The sequence below is a fragment of the Phoca vitulina genome, unplaced genomic scaffold, assembly GCF_004348235.1.
Source record: "Phoca vitulina isolate PV1807 unplaced genomic scaffold, GSC_HSeal_1.0 scaffold3, whole genome shotgun sequence".
Classification (NCBI taxonomy): Eukaryota; Metazoa; Chordata; class Mammalia; order Carnivora; family Phocidae; genus Phoca; species Phoca vitulina.
This window is the reverse complement of record NW_022589706.1, coordinates 50,845,283-50,860,842: the sequence shown is the minus strand read 5'-3', so window position 1 is coordinate 50,860,842 and position 15,560 is coordinate 50,845,283. Positions and strand designations below refer to the sequence as shown.

Genomic DNA, 15,560 nt, shown 5'->3' with positions numbered 1-15,560 from the left:
TTTTGATTAGTGTGTAGTATTATCTCATTATGGTTTGTGTTTCCATTTCCCTCTACATATGAGGTGAATCTTATTACAAATATTTAATGGCTACTTGAATATGATCAAAGTCTTAAATATATTCTGTTGCCTTCTAGATACTTTAATGTATTGTCTTTTTACTTTGAGATCTACAATTCAGTAGTTGTTTTTGGGAAAGAAAGGTGGGATGATACGAGTTTGGGGTCAGGTCTGATTTTTTTTTTCCCCCAATTTGGATTGTAATTGACTCAGTAATTTAATTGAAAAGAGTATCTTTTCTCTATTGATTTACAATGTTACCTTTCTTATAGATTAGTTGTCCATATATCCATGGGTCTGTTTCTGGGCTTTCTGTTTTGTTCTAGGAGTTTTTTGTTCATCTTTTGCCAAAACCACACATTGTGATCGCTCTTGCTTTATATTATCTTTGTGATCAGTAGAGCAATCCTATGAATGAACCTACCAATTAACTAACTTCCTTCCTTCTTCCCTTCCCTTCCCTTCCATTCCCTTCCCTTCCCTTCCCTTCCTCCTTCCTTCCTTCTTTCCAAGATTATCTTGGCTTTTCTTAAACTTTTGCATTTCTGTATAAGTTTGATGATTGGTTTGTCAATTTACAGAAAAGACATCTTGTGCTTTTTTAAAAAACATTTTATTTTTAAGTAATCTCTACACCCAGCATAGGGCTCAAATTTACAATCCCGAGATCAAGAGTCACGTGCTCTACCAACTGAGCCAGGCAGGCATCCCATCTTGTGTTTTTGGTTGGAATGGTACTGAATCTATAGATCAGTTTGGGAAGAATGATTATTTTTATAATAATGAGTCTTCCAATCCATGGACATTTTATGTTTCTCTATATCTTTCCATGTTTAGGCAGATTTTAATTTTTTCTTTATACTGATACCTTGTATAACACCCTTAGTCTCCTAATTTTTTGAATACTGTCTGTTATTTCACTATGGGGAGGAATATTGAAATCAGTTACTAGTTTTTTTCCCAACCCTTTTTCTCTGTCCTAGAATTTAATTTGAATTATCTGTTTACTCTCTTTTATGTCTATAAAGCAATCAATGAGCTTGTTGTACTTTCTATATATTCTCCTACTAGTGACTAGTACAGTTTCTTGAAAGTTGTACTGTATCTTTATTATGAGAGCATATAACCATTACATATACATCTTCTCCCTTATATCCATAATTAAATCTTAGTTATACAGGAAAATACATATTCAGTAGTCATCATGAACCCATTTTTGATACCTTTTGTAGCATTTGTTTTTTTCTTTTTTTTTTTAAATTAAGATGTAGTTGGCATATAACATTGTATTAGATTTAGGTATACAACAATTATTTCATTTTGTATATAATGCAAAAGGCTTACTATAGTAAGTTTACTTAACATCCATCACCGCACATAGTCACAGTTTTTTGCTTATGATGAGAACTTTTAAAGATCTACTTTCTTAGTAGCTTTAAAATACACAATACAGTATTATGAACTGTAGTCACCAGGCTGTATAGTAAATCTGAAGGACTTACCTTATAACTGGAAGTTTGTACCTTTTGACCATTTTACATATTTTGCCACCCCACAACCCTGCCCTACCTCTGTTCTCTGTTACAACCACCATTCTGATGTGTTCCCTGTCTATGAGTTCTGTTTTGTTTTTTGTTTTTTTACATTCCACATATAAGTGAGATCATATTTGTCTTTGTCTGACTTATTTCACTTAGCATAATGCCCTCAAGGTACATCCATGTTGTCACAAATGGCAAGATTTTCTTCTTTTTTACAACTGAATAATGTTCCGTTGTATATATATACACCACATTTTCTTTATCCATTCATTTGTTGATGGGCACTTACGTTGTTTCCTTTGCCTTGGCTATTATAAATAATGCTGCAGTGAACATGGGGGTGCAGGTTTCTTTTCTATTCCTTTCTCTTATTTTTTATTGTACAGATCCCAGTACATGAGCTAGAGACCTCAACTTAAAATAGTTACAGAGGTGAGACAAAAGAGACAAACTAAACTGGTCATTAAACTTTCCCCAACAGCCGTGGATAAGGTGAACTTGAGGGAAGATGTGTAGGTGCAGATATGTAAAGGAAAAAGAAAAGAAGAGGAAAGAAAGAGGAAGTTTCTGTCCCAACTTTTTCTGATTGCTTGTGTTTCCATGTTTCTGAAATGAGCCAAGAAAAGCTGCCAACCAAGAAGGTACAGGATAAGGAAATGGATGTAACATATAGATTCTTAGTGTCTAGTGAGAAAAGGAAAGGGACTCTCACACTCCATTTCCAAATAACAGAACAGGTGTTATTTAATTATGCAATCCTTTCTATTCTCTTAGATGTTGGCAAACATTTCTGTGCACCATTTTAATGTTTTGTGATGTAATTCTTTTATGATTTAACATGTCACTTAAATTTATATTTCCTGCCTGTTCTTTCCACTCTGATTTTAACCATACAAAAAACTTACACAAAAGAGGAGAAAATTCATGCAGGACAAATAAGAATATAGTATTGGAACAGTTCTTGATTAAAGTTAGCATTTTACATAACAATACAGGGTATAGCAAAAGTCAACTCAAAATGTAATATGTTGCAACTGCATTATAATTAACCAAGTCTGTACTGAAATTTTACACCAACTGTAAATCATGGACTAAGATAAAACTCAGTAAAACTCATGCCTGAGCCAGAGTTTGCTTTTCTTGACTTCAAAAAAAATTTTTTAATTTAAATTCAATTTAGTTAACATATAGTCTATTATTAGGTTCAGGGGTAGAATTTAGTGATTCTCATCAGTTGCATATAACACCCAGTGCTAATTACATCAAGTGCCCTCCTTAATCCCGTCATCCAGTTACCCCATCCCCCCACCCTCCTCCCCTCAGCAACCCTGTTTGTTCCCTATAGTTAAGAGTCTCTTACGGTTTGCCTCCCTCTCTGTTTTTATCTTACTTTATTTTTCCTTCCCTTCCCCTATGTTCATATGTTTTGTTCCTTACATTCTACATATGAGTGAAATCATAATGAGTGAAATCATATGCTGTTTGTCTTTCTCTTTTTTTTTTAAATTTTATTTTATTATGTTATGTTAGTCACCATACAATACATCATTAGTTTTTGATGTAGTGATCCACGATTCATTGTTTTCGTATAACACCCAGTGCTCCATGCAGTATGTTCCCTCCTTAATACCCATCACTGGGCTAACCCATCCCCCCACCTCCTCCCCTCTAAAACCCTCAGTTTGTTTCTCGGAGTCCATAGTCTCTCATGGTTCGTCTCTCCCTCTGATTACCCACCTTCATTTTCCCCTTCCTTCTCCTAATGTCCTCCACGCTATTCCTTATGTTCCATAAATAAGTGAAACCATATGATAATTGACTTTCTCTGCTTGACATATTTCACTTAGCATAATCTCCTCCAGTCCCATCCACGTTGATGCAAAAGTTGGGTATTCATCTTTTCTGATGGCTGAGTAATATTCCATTGTATATATGGACCACATCTTCTTTATCCATTCATCTGTTGAAGGGCATCTCAGCTCTTTCCACAGTTTGGCTATTGTGGACTTTGTTGCTATGAACATTGAGGTACATGTGGCCCTTCTTTTCACTATATCTCTATCCTTGGGGTAAATGCCCAGTAGTACAATCGCTGGGTCATAGGGTAGCTCTATTTTTAACTTTTTGAGGAACCTCCACACTGTTTTCCAAAGTGGCTGTACCAACTTGCATTCCCACCAACAGTATAAGAGGGTTCCCCTTTCTCCACAACCTCTCCAACACTTGTTGTTTCTTGCCTTGTCAACTTTTGCCATTCTAACTGATCTAAGGTGGTATCTCAGTGTGGTTTTGATTTGAATTTCCCTGATGGCTAATGATGATGAACATTTTTTCATGTGTCTGTTAGCCATTTGTATGCCTTCTTTGGAGAAGTGTCTGTTTATGTCTTCTGCCCATTTTTTGACTTGATTATTTGTTTTTTGGGTGTTGAGTTTGAGAAGTTCTTTATAGATCTTGGATATCAGCCCTTTATCTGTAGTGTCATTTGCAAATATCTTCTCCCATTCCATGGGTTGCCTCTTTATTTTATTGACTGTTTCCTTTGCTGTGCAGAGCTTTTTATCTTGATGAAGTCCCAAAAGTTCATTTTTGCTTTTGTTTCACTAGCCTTGGGAGATGTATCTTGAAAGAAGTTGCTGTGGCTGATGTCAAAGAGGTTACTGCCTACGTTCTCCTCTAGGATTTTCATGGATTCCTGTCTCACATTGAGGTCTTTCATTCATTTTTTTTTTTTTTAAGATTTTATTTATTTATTTGAGAGAGACAGAGATTGCGAGAGCCGGAACACAAGCAGCGGGAGTGGGAAAGGGAGAAGCAGGCTTCCCGCGGAGCAGGGAGCCCGATGTGGGACTTGATCCCAGGACCCTGGGATCATGACCCGAGCTGAAGGCAGCTGCTTAACGACTGAGCCACCCAGGCGCCCGAGGTCTTTCATTCATTTTGAGTTTATCTTTGTGTATTGTGTTAGAGAATGGTCGAGTTTCATTCTTCTGCATGTGGCTGTCCAATTTCCCCAACACCATTTATTGAAGAGACTGTCTTTTTTACATTGCATATTTTTTCCTGCTTTGTTGAAGATTATTTGACCATAGAGTTGAGGGTCCATATCTGGGCTCTCTATTCTGTTCCATTGGTCTGTATATCTGTTTTTGTGCCAGTACCATGCTGTCTTGGTGATCACTGCTTTGTAATATAGCTTGAAGTCAGGCAATGTGATGCCCCCAGCTTTGTTTTTCTTTTTCAACATTTCCTTGGCGATTCGGGGTCTTTTCTGATTCCATACAAATTTTAGGCTTGTTTGTTCCAGCACTTTGAAAAATGTCATTAGAATTTTGATCAGGATGGCATTGAAGGTATGGATTGCTTTGGGTAGCATAGATATTTTAACGATGTTTATTCTTCCGATCCATGAGCATGGAATGTGTTTCCATCTTTTTGTGTCTTCTTCAATTTCTTTCATGAGTGTTCTGTAGTTCCTAGAGTATAGATCCTTTACTTCTTTGGTTGGGTTTATTCCGAGGTATCTTATGGTTTTTGGTGCTGTTGTAAATGGAATCGTTTCTCTTAATTTCTTTTTTGACAGTTGCATTGTTAGTGTATAAGAAAGCAACTGATTTCTGTGCATAAATTTTGTATCCTGCCACATTACTGAATTGCTGTATGAGTTCTAGTAATTTGGGGGTGGAGTCTTTTGGGTTTTCCACATAAAGTATCATGTCATCTGTGAAGGGAGAGAGTTTGACTTCTTCTTTGCCAATTTGGATACCTTTGATTTCTTTTTGCTGTCTGATTGCTGTTGCTAGGATTTCTAGTACTATGTTGAACAATAGTGGCGAGAGTGGGCATCCTTGATGTGTTCCTGATCTTAAGGGAAAGGCTCTCAGCTTTTCCCCATTGAGGATGATATTCGCTGTGGGTTTTTCATAGATGGATTTTATGAACTTGAGGAATGTTCCCTCTATCCCTATACTCTGAAGAGTTTTAATCAGGAAAGGATACTCTATTTTGTCAAATGCTTTTTCTGCATCAATTGAGAGGACCATATCGTTCTTCTCTCTTCTCTTATTAATGTGTTCTGTCACAGTGATTGATTTGCGAATGTTGAACCACCCTTGCATCCTGGGGATAAATCCCACTTGGTCGTGGTGGATGATCCTTTTAATGTATTGTTGGATCCTATTAGCTAGGATTTTGTTGGGGATTTTGGAACGCATATTCATCAGAGATATCGGTCTGGAATTCTCCCTTTTGATGGGGTCTTTGCCTGGTTTGGGGATTAAGGTAATGCTGGCTTCATAGAATGAGTCTAGAAGCTTTACTTCTGTTTCTGTTTTTTTGAAAGAGCTTCAGGAGAATAGGTATTATTTCTTCTTTGAATGTTTGGTAGAATTCCCCAGGGAATCCATCAGGCCCTCACTTGATTTTTGGGGGGTTTTTGATCACTGCTTCAATCTCGTTACTGGTTATTGGCCTATTTAGGTTGTCAATTTCTTCCTGTTTCAGTCTTGGGAGTTTAGAGGCTTCCAGGAAGGCATCAATTTCATTCAGGTTGCTCAGCTTCTTGGCATATAGTTGTTGATAATAATTTCTAATAATTGTTTCTATTTCCTTGGTGTTAGTCGTGATCTCTCCCCTTTCATTCATAATTTTTTTAATTTGGGTCCTTTCTCTTTTCTTTTGGATAAGTCTGGCCAGTGGTTTAGCGATCTTATTAATTCTTTCAAAGAACCAGCTTCTAGTTTCGTCGATCTGATCTACTGTGTTTCTGGTTTCTAATTCATTGATCTCTGCTCTAGTCTTGATTATTTCTCTTCTAATGCGTGGCTTAGGCATCATTTGTTGCTTTTTCTCTAGTTCTTTAAGGTGTAAAATTGGTTGGTGAATTCGGGATTTTTCTATTTTTTTGAGTGAGGCTTGGATGGCTATGTATTTCCCCCTTAGGACCGCCTTTGCAGTATCCCATAGGTTTTTGACTGATGTGTTTTAGTTCTCATTGGTTTCCATGAATTGTTTAAGTTCTTCTTTGATTTCCTGGTTGACCCAAACATTCTTTTTTTTTTAAATTTTTTTTATTTTAATTTTTTTCTTTTATTTCAAGATACTTTATTTTTAAAACAGGTCACAACACTAAGCTTCCAGCCCGCCCTGCAGTGTTCAAGCTACAAACGCTTGCTCAGCGGTGGGGGGTGTGCCTTACTAGCATGTCTGAAAACTGAATAAAAATCCATATAAAACAAATATGCAAATAGTGTCCATAGGAACACAGATAAGTGACCCCATCTCCTAGTCTTCCATACTGTTGCATCCGTGCCAACCCTACTTACAGACATCTCAAAACTAGCAAGAATTAAGTTAAATGGTCCCCCCAAGTCCCCCAATTCAAGCTGAACTCGAAGGTAACAGCTACAGGGGTGGCACCTACATGTTGATGCTGGCGGAGGCACAGGTGCCAGGGGGGCGCTTCAGCCCGCTCTCCCAGGCACAGGACACAGGCAGGGTGCCGACGTCCTGCTCCGCCACTTCGGCCGGGAAGTCGTGGTTCTGGATCTGCTGCATCAGTTGCCATGTCGGCCCCGACATCACATAGTAGATAGTCGGCCTCTGGAACCCGTTGAAAGTAGAAGCAGCAGCAACCGTGTAAGCACCCATGTTTTCAAAGACCATCCAGCCGCCCACGTGCATCTCGGGCAAGTCGCAGCGCTCGACAATGCGATCCAGGCCGTCACATGTTGGTCCCCATATGCTGGTTGAATAGTACTTCTCATCTGGTTTGGGTCTCTTCTGCAGAATGGGCTTCACGTGGGCATGATCATAGAGGATGCAATTAAACGATCCATACACTCCATTGTTCACGTAATACATAAAGGTTTGTTCACTCGACTCATCTTCATCATCAGAGCCTGTCTGTTCCTTTAATATGAGTTTTTTGGCAATGATGTTCACTGCGAGCGTGAAGGCTGAGGCAATGTAGTATCTGCCGGGCTCCGCTATGATTCGCACCCCCGAGTCGGCCGGGAAGTACTTGTCCAGGACTGGGTTGATCACACTGGTGATCTCTTCAGATTTAAGCTTCACATCCTCAGATCCAGGAAAACCACCACCGATATCAAGCAGATACATGCTGAAACCAACCTCAGCTCCCATGTCAAAGACACAGCGGGCATCAGAGATGGCTTGCACAAAGGTCTCAGGATCCGTGCAGCCACTTCCCACGTGGAAGCTGACACCAATGACATCAATATTTAGCTCTCTCCCCCATTGCAAAAGAAGCCTGCTGATTTTGAGTGTGGCACCAAATTTAACACTGAGGCGACAGACTGCTTTGAAATCATTGGTGGCAATCCGCAAAACCAACTTGGCCTTTGGATGTGCCCTGGCAACTTTCATCAGTTCAACTTCACTATCAAAAGTCATCATCTGGACTCCGTTATTGGCAGCGTACTTAATCTGAGACACTTGTTTGCAAGGATTTGCATAGATAATCCTCTCTGGAGGCACCCCAAGACTTTGTACCAATTGTATCTCAGTCTTGCTGGCATAGTCAAATCCTGTCCCAATGGTAGCAAGGGTCTTCACTATGGTTCTGCTATCATTGCATTTGACTGCATAAAAGGGGGTGACCCGAGGAAGAGCTTTTAACCATCTCAGATGTTTCTTTAAAATGTTTCCCAGGTCGGCGACATAGAAGGCATCCTTATCATCAGAAGACAAAACTTCATTAATTTTTTGGTCCAGAATATCCTTGGCAGTAAAGCCTTCATCGAGGAAATGGCAGTCTAAATCTGCATTACTAAAGCTGTTCATGGTTTCTTGAAGTTCCTCCGAAACGTAACAAAATGGAAAACTAAGAGATGGAATTTAAAGAAATTATTGCCAGTTTCTCACAAAGGCAATTCTCTGGAATTCCAAGTCCCGCTGAAGATGCGTGTGCCCTCAGGTGCAGCAGTGGAAATGTTCTGATAAACAGAATTTGCTGGTCCACCTTAGAGCGCATGGGCGCCGCGGGCCAGCCCCATGGAGATACCACCCCCGAGCGCGCAGGACCGCCGGCCGCCCCGTTTTCCCCGTCAGCCGGCCGCCTGCCGCCTTGCTCCCTCCCGCGGAGGACCGCTGGCCCGAGGTGGCGCCGGAGCTCTGGCAGAGGGGCGGCGGCAGCGGAGGCTGAGGGGACTGACCCCAAACATTCTTGAGCAGAGTGGTCTTTAGCTTCCAAGTGTTTGAATTTCTTCCAAATTTTTTCTTGTGATTGAGTTCAAGTTTTAAAGCATTATGGTCTGAGAATATGCAGGGAATAATCTCAGTCTTTTGGTATCGGTTGAGAACTGATTTGTGACCCAGTATATGGTCTATTCTGCAGAAAGTTCCATGTGCGCTTGAGAAGAATGAGTATTCTGTTGTTTTAGGGTGGAATGTTCTGTATATATCTATGAGGTCCATCTGGTCCAGTGTGTCATTCAAAGCTCGTTTCTTTGTTGATTTTCTGCTTAGATGATCTGTCTATTGCTGAGAGTGGAGTATTGAGGTCTCCTACAATTAATGTATTGTTGTCTATATGACTCTTTATTTTGGTTAACAGTTGGCTTATGTAGATGGCTGCTCCCATGTTGGGGGCGTAGATATTTACAATTGTTAGATCTTCTTGTTGGATAGACCCTTTAAGAATGATATAGTGTCCTTCTGTGTCTCTAACTACACTTTTTAGTTTAATATCTAATTTGTCTGATATAAGAATTGCTACCCCAGCTTTCTTTTGAGGCCTGTTGTCATGGAATATGGATCTCCATCCCTTCACTTTCAGTCTGGATGTATCTTTAGGTTCAAAATGAGTCTCTCGTAGACAGTATATGGATGGGTCCTGTCTTTTTATCCAGTCTGTAACCCTGAGCCATTTTATGGGAGCATTTAGGCCGTTCATGTTGAGAGTGATTATTGAAAGATATGAATTAATCGTCATCATGTTGCCTGTGAAGACTTTGTTTTTATAGGTTGTCCCTGTAAATTTCTGTTCTATATCACTCTTGAGGTCTTTCTCCTTTTATAGAACTGCCCTTAATATGTCTTGCAGGGCTGGCTTAGTGGTCACGTATTCTTTCAGTTTCTGCTGGTCTTGGAAGCCCTGCATCTCTCCATCCATTCTAAAGTACAGCCTTGCTGGATAAAGTATTCTTGGCTGCATGTTCTTCTCGTTTAGTACCCTGAATATGTTTTGCCAGGCCTTTCTGGCTTGCCAGGTCTCTCTGGATAGGTCTGACGTTATTCTGGTGCTCCTCGCTCTGTACGTAAGGAATCTCTTCCCCCTATCTGCCCTTAAGATGGTTTCCTTGGTTCTAAGATTTGTGAGTTTTACTGTTACGTGTCAGCATGTTGGCCTGTTTTCCTTGATCTTGCGAGGGGTCCTCTCTGCCTCTAGGACACCCAAATGTTTGTTTCATTCCCCAGATTAGGGAAGTTCTCAGCTACGATTTGCTCAGATATATCTCTAGTCCTCTCTCTCTCTCTACCCCCTCAGGGATTCCAATAATTCTGACATTGGAACATTTCATGGTGTCACTTATTTCTCTGATTCTATTTTTATGGATTCTGAGTTGTTTTTCTCTGGTCTCCTCTTTTCACTTTTTATCTATTAATTGGTCTTCTAGGTGACTAATTCATTCTTCTGCCTCGCTTACCCTACCTGTTAGATTATCTAGATTAGATTGGATCTCATTGATAGCATTTTTTTCACAAAGATTTTATGTATTTATCTGAGAGAGAGAATGGGAGAGAGAGCATGAGAGGGGGGAGGGTCAGAGGGAGAAGCAGACTCCCCGCTGAGCAGGGAGCCCGATGTGGACTCGATCCTGGGACTCCAGAATCATGACCCGAGCCGAAGGCAGTCGCCCAACCAACTGAGCCACCGAGGCGCCCCTCATTGATAGCATTTTTAAGTTCCACCAATTCAGCTTTCATTTCTGCCCTTAGAGACTCTATGTTGCCATTAATTGATTTCTCCATTCTAGCTGTTGTCTTCATAATTGCTAGCCTGAATTCCATCTCCAACATCTTGGTTATCTCTGAATCATTTATAAACCTGTGGCATAAGTCATAATCTCTGAGTCTTTCCTATTTTGGGGGTTCCTCCTCCTAGTCATTCTTTTGAGGGGTGGTTGAGGTAATGTACAGAGTCCAAATTATTGACCACAACCCAAGCAAGATGCACCTGTTTTCTTTGGACCTTAGGGTTGCTGGCCTCTTGTTCTCCCAGCCTGTCTTCTGGGGTAGGGGCCTGCCTGGCTGTTACTCAAGCAACCCTGTTTGGGCAGAGTTGAGGGCTCTCTGAAAACCGGCTTTTTGGGGCTTTTTTTCTCTGGCGGCTTTCCTTGGTAGCTTTCCGCATCTCTTCCGAGAGAGCAGAAGAGACCGTTTCCAACCCTCTGCCTCAGAGCAGAGAGATCACAGTCTGTTCTTCAGTGAGCTCTCCAGCCACAGTATCTTTGTTTCTGTCTATGCTGCTATAAACTTCAGCGTCCTGTGTTGTGTGCCCCTTAGCGCTCTCAGTCCTCGCTTCTAGGTCGGGGCACGTCTCTGCCCTTTGTGCTTCTAAAACCACCAGCCGCCCCCAGTTCACGTGTGCAACCCCGCCACTCTGGATTTCCGTCTGGGGGCTGCCCTAAAGTTCTTTCCCCGTCGCTAGCAGTCTGCAAGTCTGTGCCTGGTACCCAGCGCGGGAGGCTGTCGCTCACCGGGGGTGCAGGATCCACACGGCTCCCTCCTGCTGCCGTTTATCCTCCGATATCTGCCCGCAGAATCACGGCTCCCCGCTTCGTACCTCGAAACCAACCGCTTGCAATATTCTGTTTGTAGAGATCCAGATCTATCTTCTTACATCTCAGGCTGATTTCGTCGGTGTTCAGAGTGGTCTGGTCAGCTCAATTCCGGGGACCGATTGGAATAGGGTCCCCTACTCCTCCGCCATCTTCCCCCCCCCCTCAGATTTTGGATGTTTATGAAGACTGTCATTATAATACTCTACTACCTGGATGAGGAATCTTTTCTTACCAGGATCCACTGGCCAGGCCCTGAGTTGGCTATGTCTCCTCCTGGTTTTGTCACTTTGCTCATCCCTGACTGACTTATTTTGCTTAGCTAATACCCTGGAGTTCTATCCACGTCATTGCAAATGGCAAGATTTCATTCTTTTGGATGGCCAAGTAATATTCCATTGTGTGTGTGTGTGTGTGTGTGTGTGTGTGTGTGTGTGTGTGTGTGTATCTAGCACATCTTCTTTATTCATTCATCTGTTGATGGACATCTAGGCTCTTTTCATATTTTGGCTATCGTGGACATTGCTGTTATAAACATTGGAGTGCATGTGCCCCTTTGAATCACTATTTTTGTATCTTTTGGATAAATACCTAGTAGTGCAATTGCTGCATCATAGGGTAGTTATATTTTTAACTTTTTTAAAAAAGATTTTATTTATTTATTTGTCAGAGAGAGAGAGCGAGAGCGAGCGCACAAGCTGGGGGAGTGGCAAGCAGAGGGAGAAGCAGGCTTCCCGCTGAGCAAGACCCTGGGATCATGACCTGAGCCAAAGGCAGATGCTTAACTGACTGAGCCACCCAGGTGTCCCTATTTTTAACTTTTTTTTTAATTAAAAGATTTTATTTATTCATTTGAGAGAGAGAGAGCACAAGCAGGGGGAGCAGCAGGCAGAGGGAGAGGGAGAGAGGGAGAAGCAGGCTCCCCGCTGAGTAGGGAGCCTGACGTGGGACTCGATCCCAGGACTCCAGGATCATGACCTGGTCTGAAGGCAGATGCTTAACTATCTGAGCCACCTTGCCGCCCTATTTTTACCTTTTTGAGGAACCTCCATACTGTTTTCCAGAGTGGCTGCATCAGTTTGCATTCCCACCAACAGTGTAAGAGGGTTCTCCTCTTTCTACATCCTTACCCTTGCTTTGACAACTACTAATTTGCATAGGATAAGCAGTAGAGGAGAAAGTACTATATTTCTTTGAATCAATCCATGGTAATAAAGGATAGGTAATTCTCTTTTGCTTACCAGTTAGATTTTTTAAAACAGATTTATTTATTTTAGAGAGAGAGAGCCTGCATGCACTCATGTGGGAGGGGCAGAGGGAGAAGGAGGGAGAATCTCAAGTAGACTCTGCGCTGAGCACAGAGGCTCCTGGTGAGCCCAGTCTCATGACCCTGAGATCATAACCTGAGCCCAAATCAAGAGTCAGACGCTTAGCCGACTGCACCACCCAGGTGCCCCACCAATTAAATTTTTAAATAACAAATCCAACAGAAACAGAACTGCATCCAAACAAACTATATCCAAAGATCACTATGGAAATATAAACTATGTTCTAAATGACATTATTAAACTTATAGAAAGAATAAAACCAATAGAACCTATTATTTATTAGCGCCTAGCATGTACTAGTTAGTAGGCTAAGTAGTTTATGTACATCATCTTTTTTAATCTTTTTAGAAAATTTTATTTGTTTATTAAAGTCCATAGTTTACATTAGGGTTCACTTTTTGTATTGTACATTCTATGGATTTTGGTAATGAAAAGTGCCATGTGTCCACCATTATAATATCATACAGAGTAGTTTCACTGCCCTAAAAATCCCCTGTCCTTCATTTGTTCATCCACAGCCTCCCACTCCCCACCCCTAGCAACCATCGATTGTTTTCACTGTCTTCAGAGTTTTGTATTTTTCAGTATGTCACATAATCTGAATCATACAGTATGTAACCTTTCCAGACTGGTTTCCTTTATTTATTAGCAGTGTGCACTTAAGGTTCCTCCATGTCTTTTCATGACTAGTAGCTCATTTCTTTTTATTAGTGAATTAGTACCCATCATATGGAGGTACCACAATTTGTTTATCCATTCAATTATTGAAGCGTATCTTGGTTGCTTTCAAATTTTGGCAATTTTGAATAAAGCTTCTATAAACATTCATGTGCAGGTTTTTATGTAGACATAAGTTGTCACCTCCTTTGGGTAAATACTGAGGAACAGGTCTTCTGGATCACGTGGTAAGACTATGTTTAGCTTTTTAAGAAACTGCCAAACTGTCTCCCAAGGTGTCTGTACTGTTTTGCATTCTCATTGCTTCCTCTTTTAGTAGCCCTTTGATGTATGTATTTTGCACCTGTTACTTAGATGGGAAAACTGAGATTCCAAGAGGTTACATAATTTGCCCAAAGTCACACAGCAGACAATGGGCTAATGCTGGCATTCAAATTTGAGTTGGTCTGGTTTTAAAGCTGGTCATCTTTCTGTTACACTATGCTGTGTCTTTGAGCAAATCAAGCAGTAAGCTGGGTAGGGTCCTTGTACATATGTACGTATATATTAGTGCCTCTGAGTTTAAAGCTAGACATTAGGAAAATATTCTATTGTGTAAGCCTAAAAACTTTCCTCATTTCCCTGGGCCAGGGAGTCACTCTTCCCCACCTCCTGTGCCACAGCTCTGGAGCGGAGCTACAAGGCCCTATGAATATGGTAGAGGGCAGGTGCTAGGGGTAGCCATTCCTCAGTCCAACTTTAGCTATAGGCGAGAAGACAGTTTGCTATCATTAAACTTCGCATAAAAGCACTTTAAGTAATGCACATACTCATCAAAAGATTTCAGACTTCAAGGCTTTGTTTTTAAACAACTAGGAAACTAGCAGCTATCTGTTCTAGGATGGAAGGCTGGGGGAAAAAGTCACTGGCTGTCACTTGTAAGTTGTTTTGCCAGAAACAAATTAACATGATTGTTCTAGACTCACCTGTAAGCTAACTAAGCTATTTTGTCACTTAAAATTTTCAGCTCAGGACGGCAGTTTTGCATTGTACTTTTAAGGTGTGATCTGAAATAGTCCTCATTCTCAACAAGGGCACAAATCCAGATGGACTTGTACCTCGGTTAACTGATCATGACAACATACAGCGTAGGTGTTGGGGAGGAGTGACAGGCAGTGATGGTTGGGGGGAACAGGAGGCATGGCCAGACTAGGTTCAGTGTTAGTACAGGGTTTGAGGCCCAACCCTGTCTTTTACTTAGTATGATCTTGAAGCATAATATGGAGACCATTCCACCATTGGGAATAATATTTGCTACCAGGGTAATACACATGTCAGCCATATTGTATTCTGCAAAGTGTATAGTAAAATTCCCTGTTCTCAAGATAATTCTTTCTTTTTCTCTTTTTTCCTGCCAGCATTTCCAGCAACATTAGTCACACCAGCTTTCAAACAGGATTCAGAATGTCCTACTTCAAGGGGCGCCTGGGTGGCTCAGTCAGTTAAGCATCTGCCTTTGGCTCAGGCCCTAGGATCGAGCCCCACATCAGGCTCCCTGTTCAGTGGGGAGTCTGCTTCTCTCTCTCCCTCTGTCCCTCCTTCTCCCCCTGGTCATGCTGTTTCTCGCTCTCTCCATGCTCTCTCTGAAATAAATAAAATAATTTAAATAAATCTCCAACTTCAAGAGGAAGTACAATTTGGTATAGCCTGGAGAAATAGCTTAAGCAGATTAAGAAGAAGGGTGATGCTAGTTCTCATTGATAGTATGATCTGGTTAATTTAGGAAAATGTGCTTTATACTACAGTTTGGATGAGTGTAGAAGCACTGTTCTTTGCTGATGGTCATTTCTTTAAGAAGTTCATATAATTTTTCACCTGTTGGTTGAAGTTATAGGAGAATATTTCTTTGGCTGCCACTTGTAGAATTGGCTGGAATTCTCTCAGGGAGGACACAGATTGAGGGGAAGGGATGAAATTGTTCAATATGAAAACAGGCTAAGTTCATGGAAATTTTATGAAAATTTGGGAGCTATAGCCTGTTTAGAACATATGTGTTGGAGAGATGATATGCTCAGCACTAAAGACTGCACACTGTACTGTCTCAAACTCATAAAACATTTTTAGATAGTAAATATGTACTTCCTTATTTCATCTTCATTTTCTTGAAAGAC

The 15,560-nt window shown here is 41.0% G+C and overlaps 1 protein-coding gene across 2 annotated transcripts; it reads right to left on the bottom strand.

Moving 5' to 3' along the window:
• Positions 1-6,884: 6,884 nt before the first annotated feature.
• On the bottom strand, positions 6,885-8,587 carry LOC116630014 (ornithine decarboxylase-like). Of its 2 annotated transcripts, XM_032400498.1 has the most exons (2): positions 7,957-8,587; positions 6,885-7,821 (listed from the first exon to the last, which is right to left on the bottom strand). In XM_032400498.1, the coding sequence occupies exons 1-2, from the start codon at positions 8,403-8,405 to the stop codon at positions 7,020-7,022; spliced, it is 1,251 nt and encodes a 416-aa protein (XP_032256389.1). In that variant the 5' UTR covers positions 8,406-8,587; the 3' UTR covers positions 6,885-7,019. The 2 variants fall into 2 exon arrangements, with proteins under 2 accessions (XP_032256389.1, XP_032256387.1); XM_032400496.1 differs by having other exon boundaries at positions 6,885-8,587.
• Positions 8,588-15,560: the final 6,973 nt, after the last annotated feature.

Coding starts and splice junctions, on each gene's coding strand:
- LOC116630014 (XM_032400496.1), bottom strand. CDS start 8,405: ATGAACAGCTTTAGTAATGCAGATTTAGACTGCCATTTCCTCGATGAA.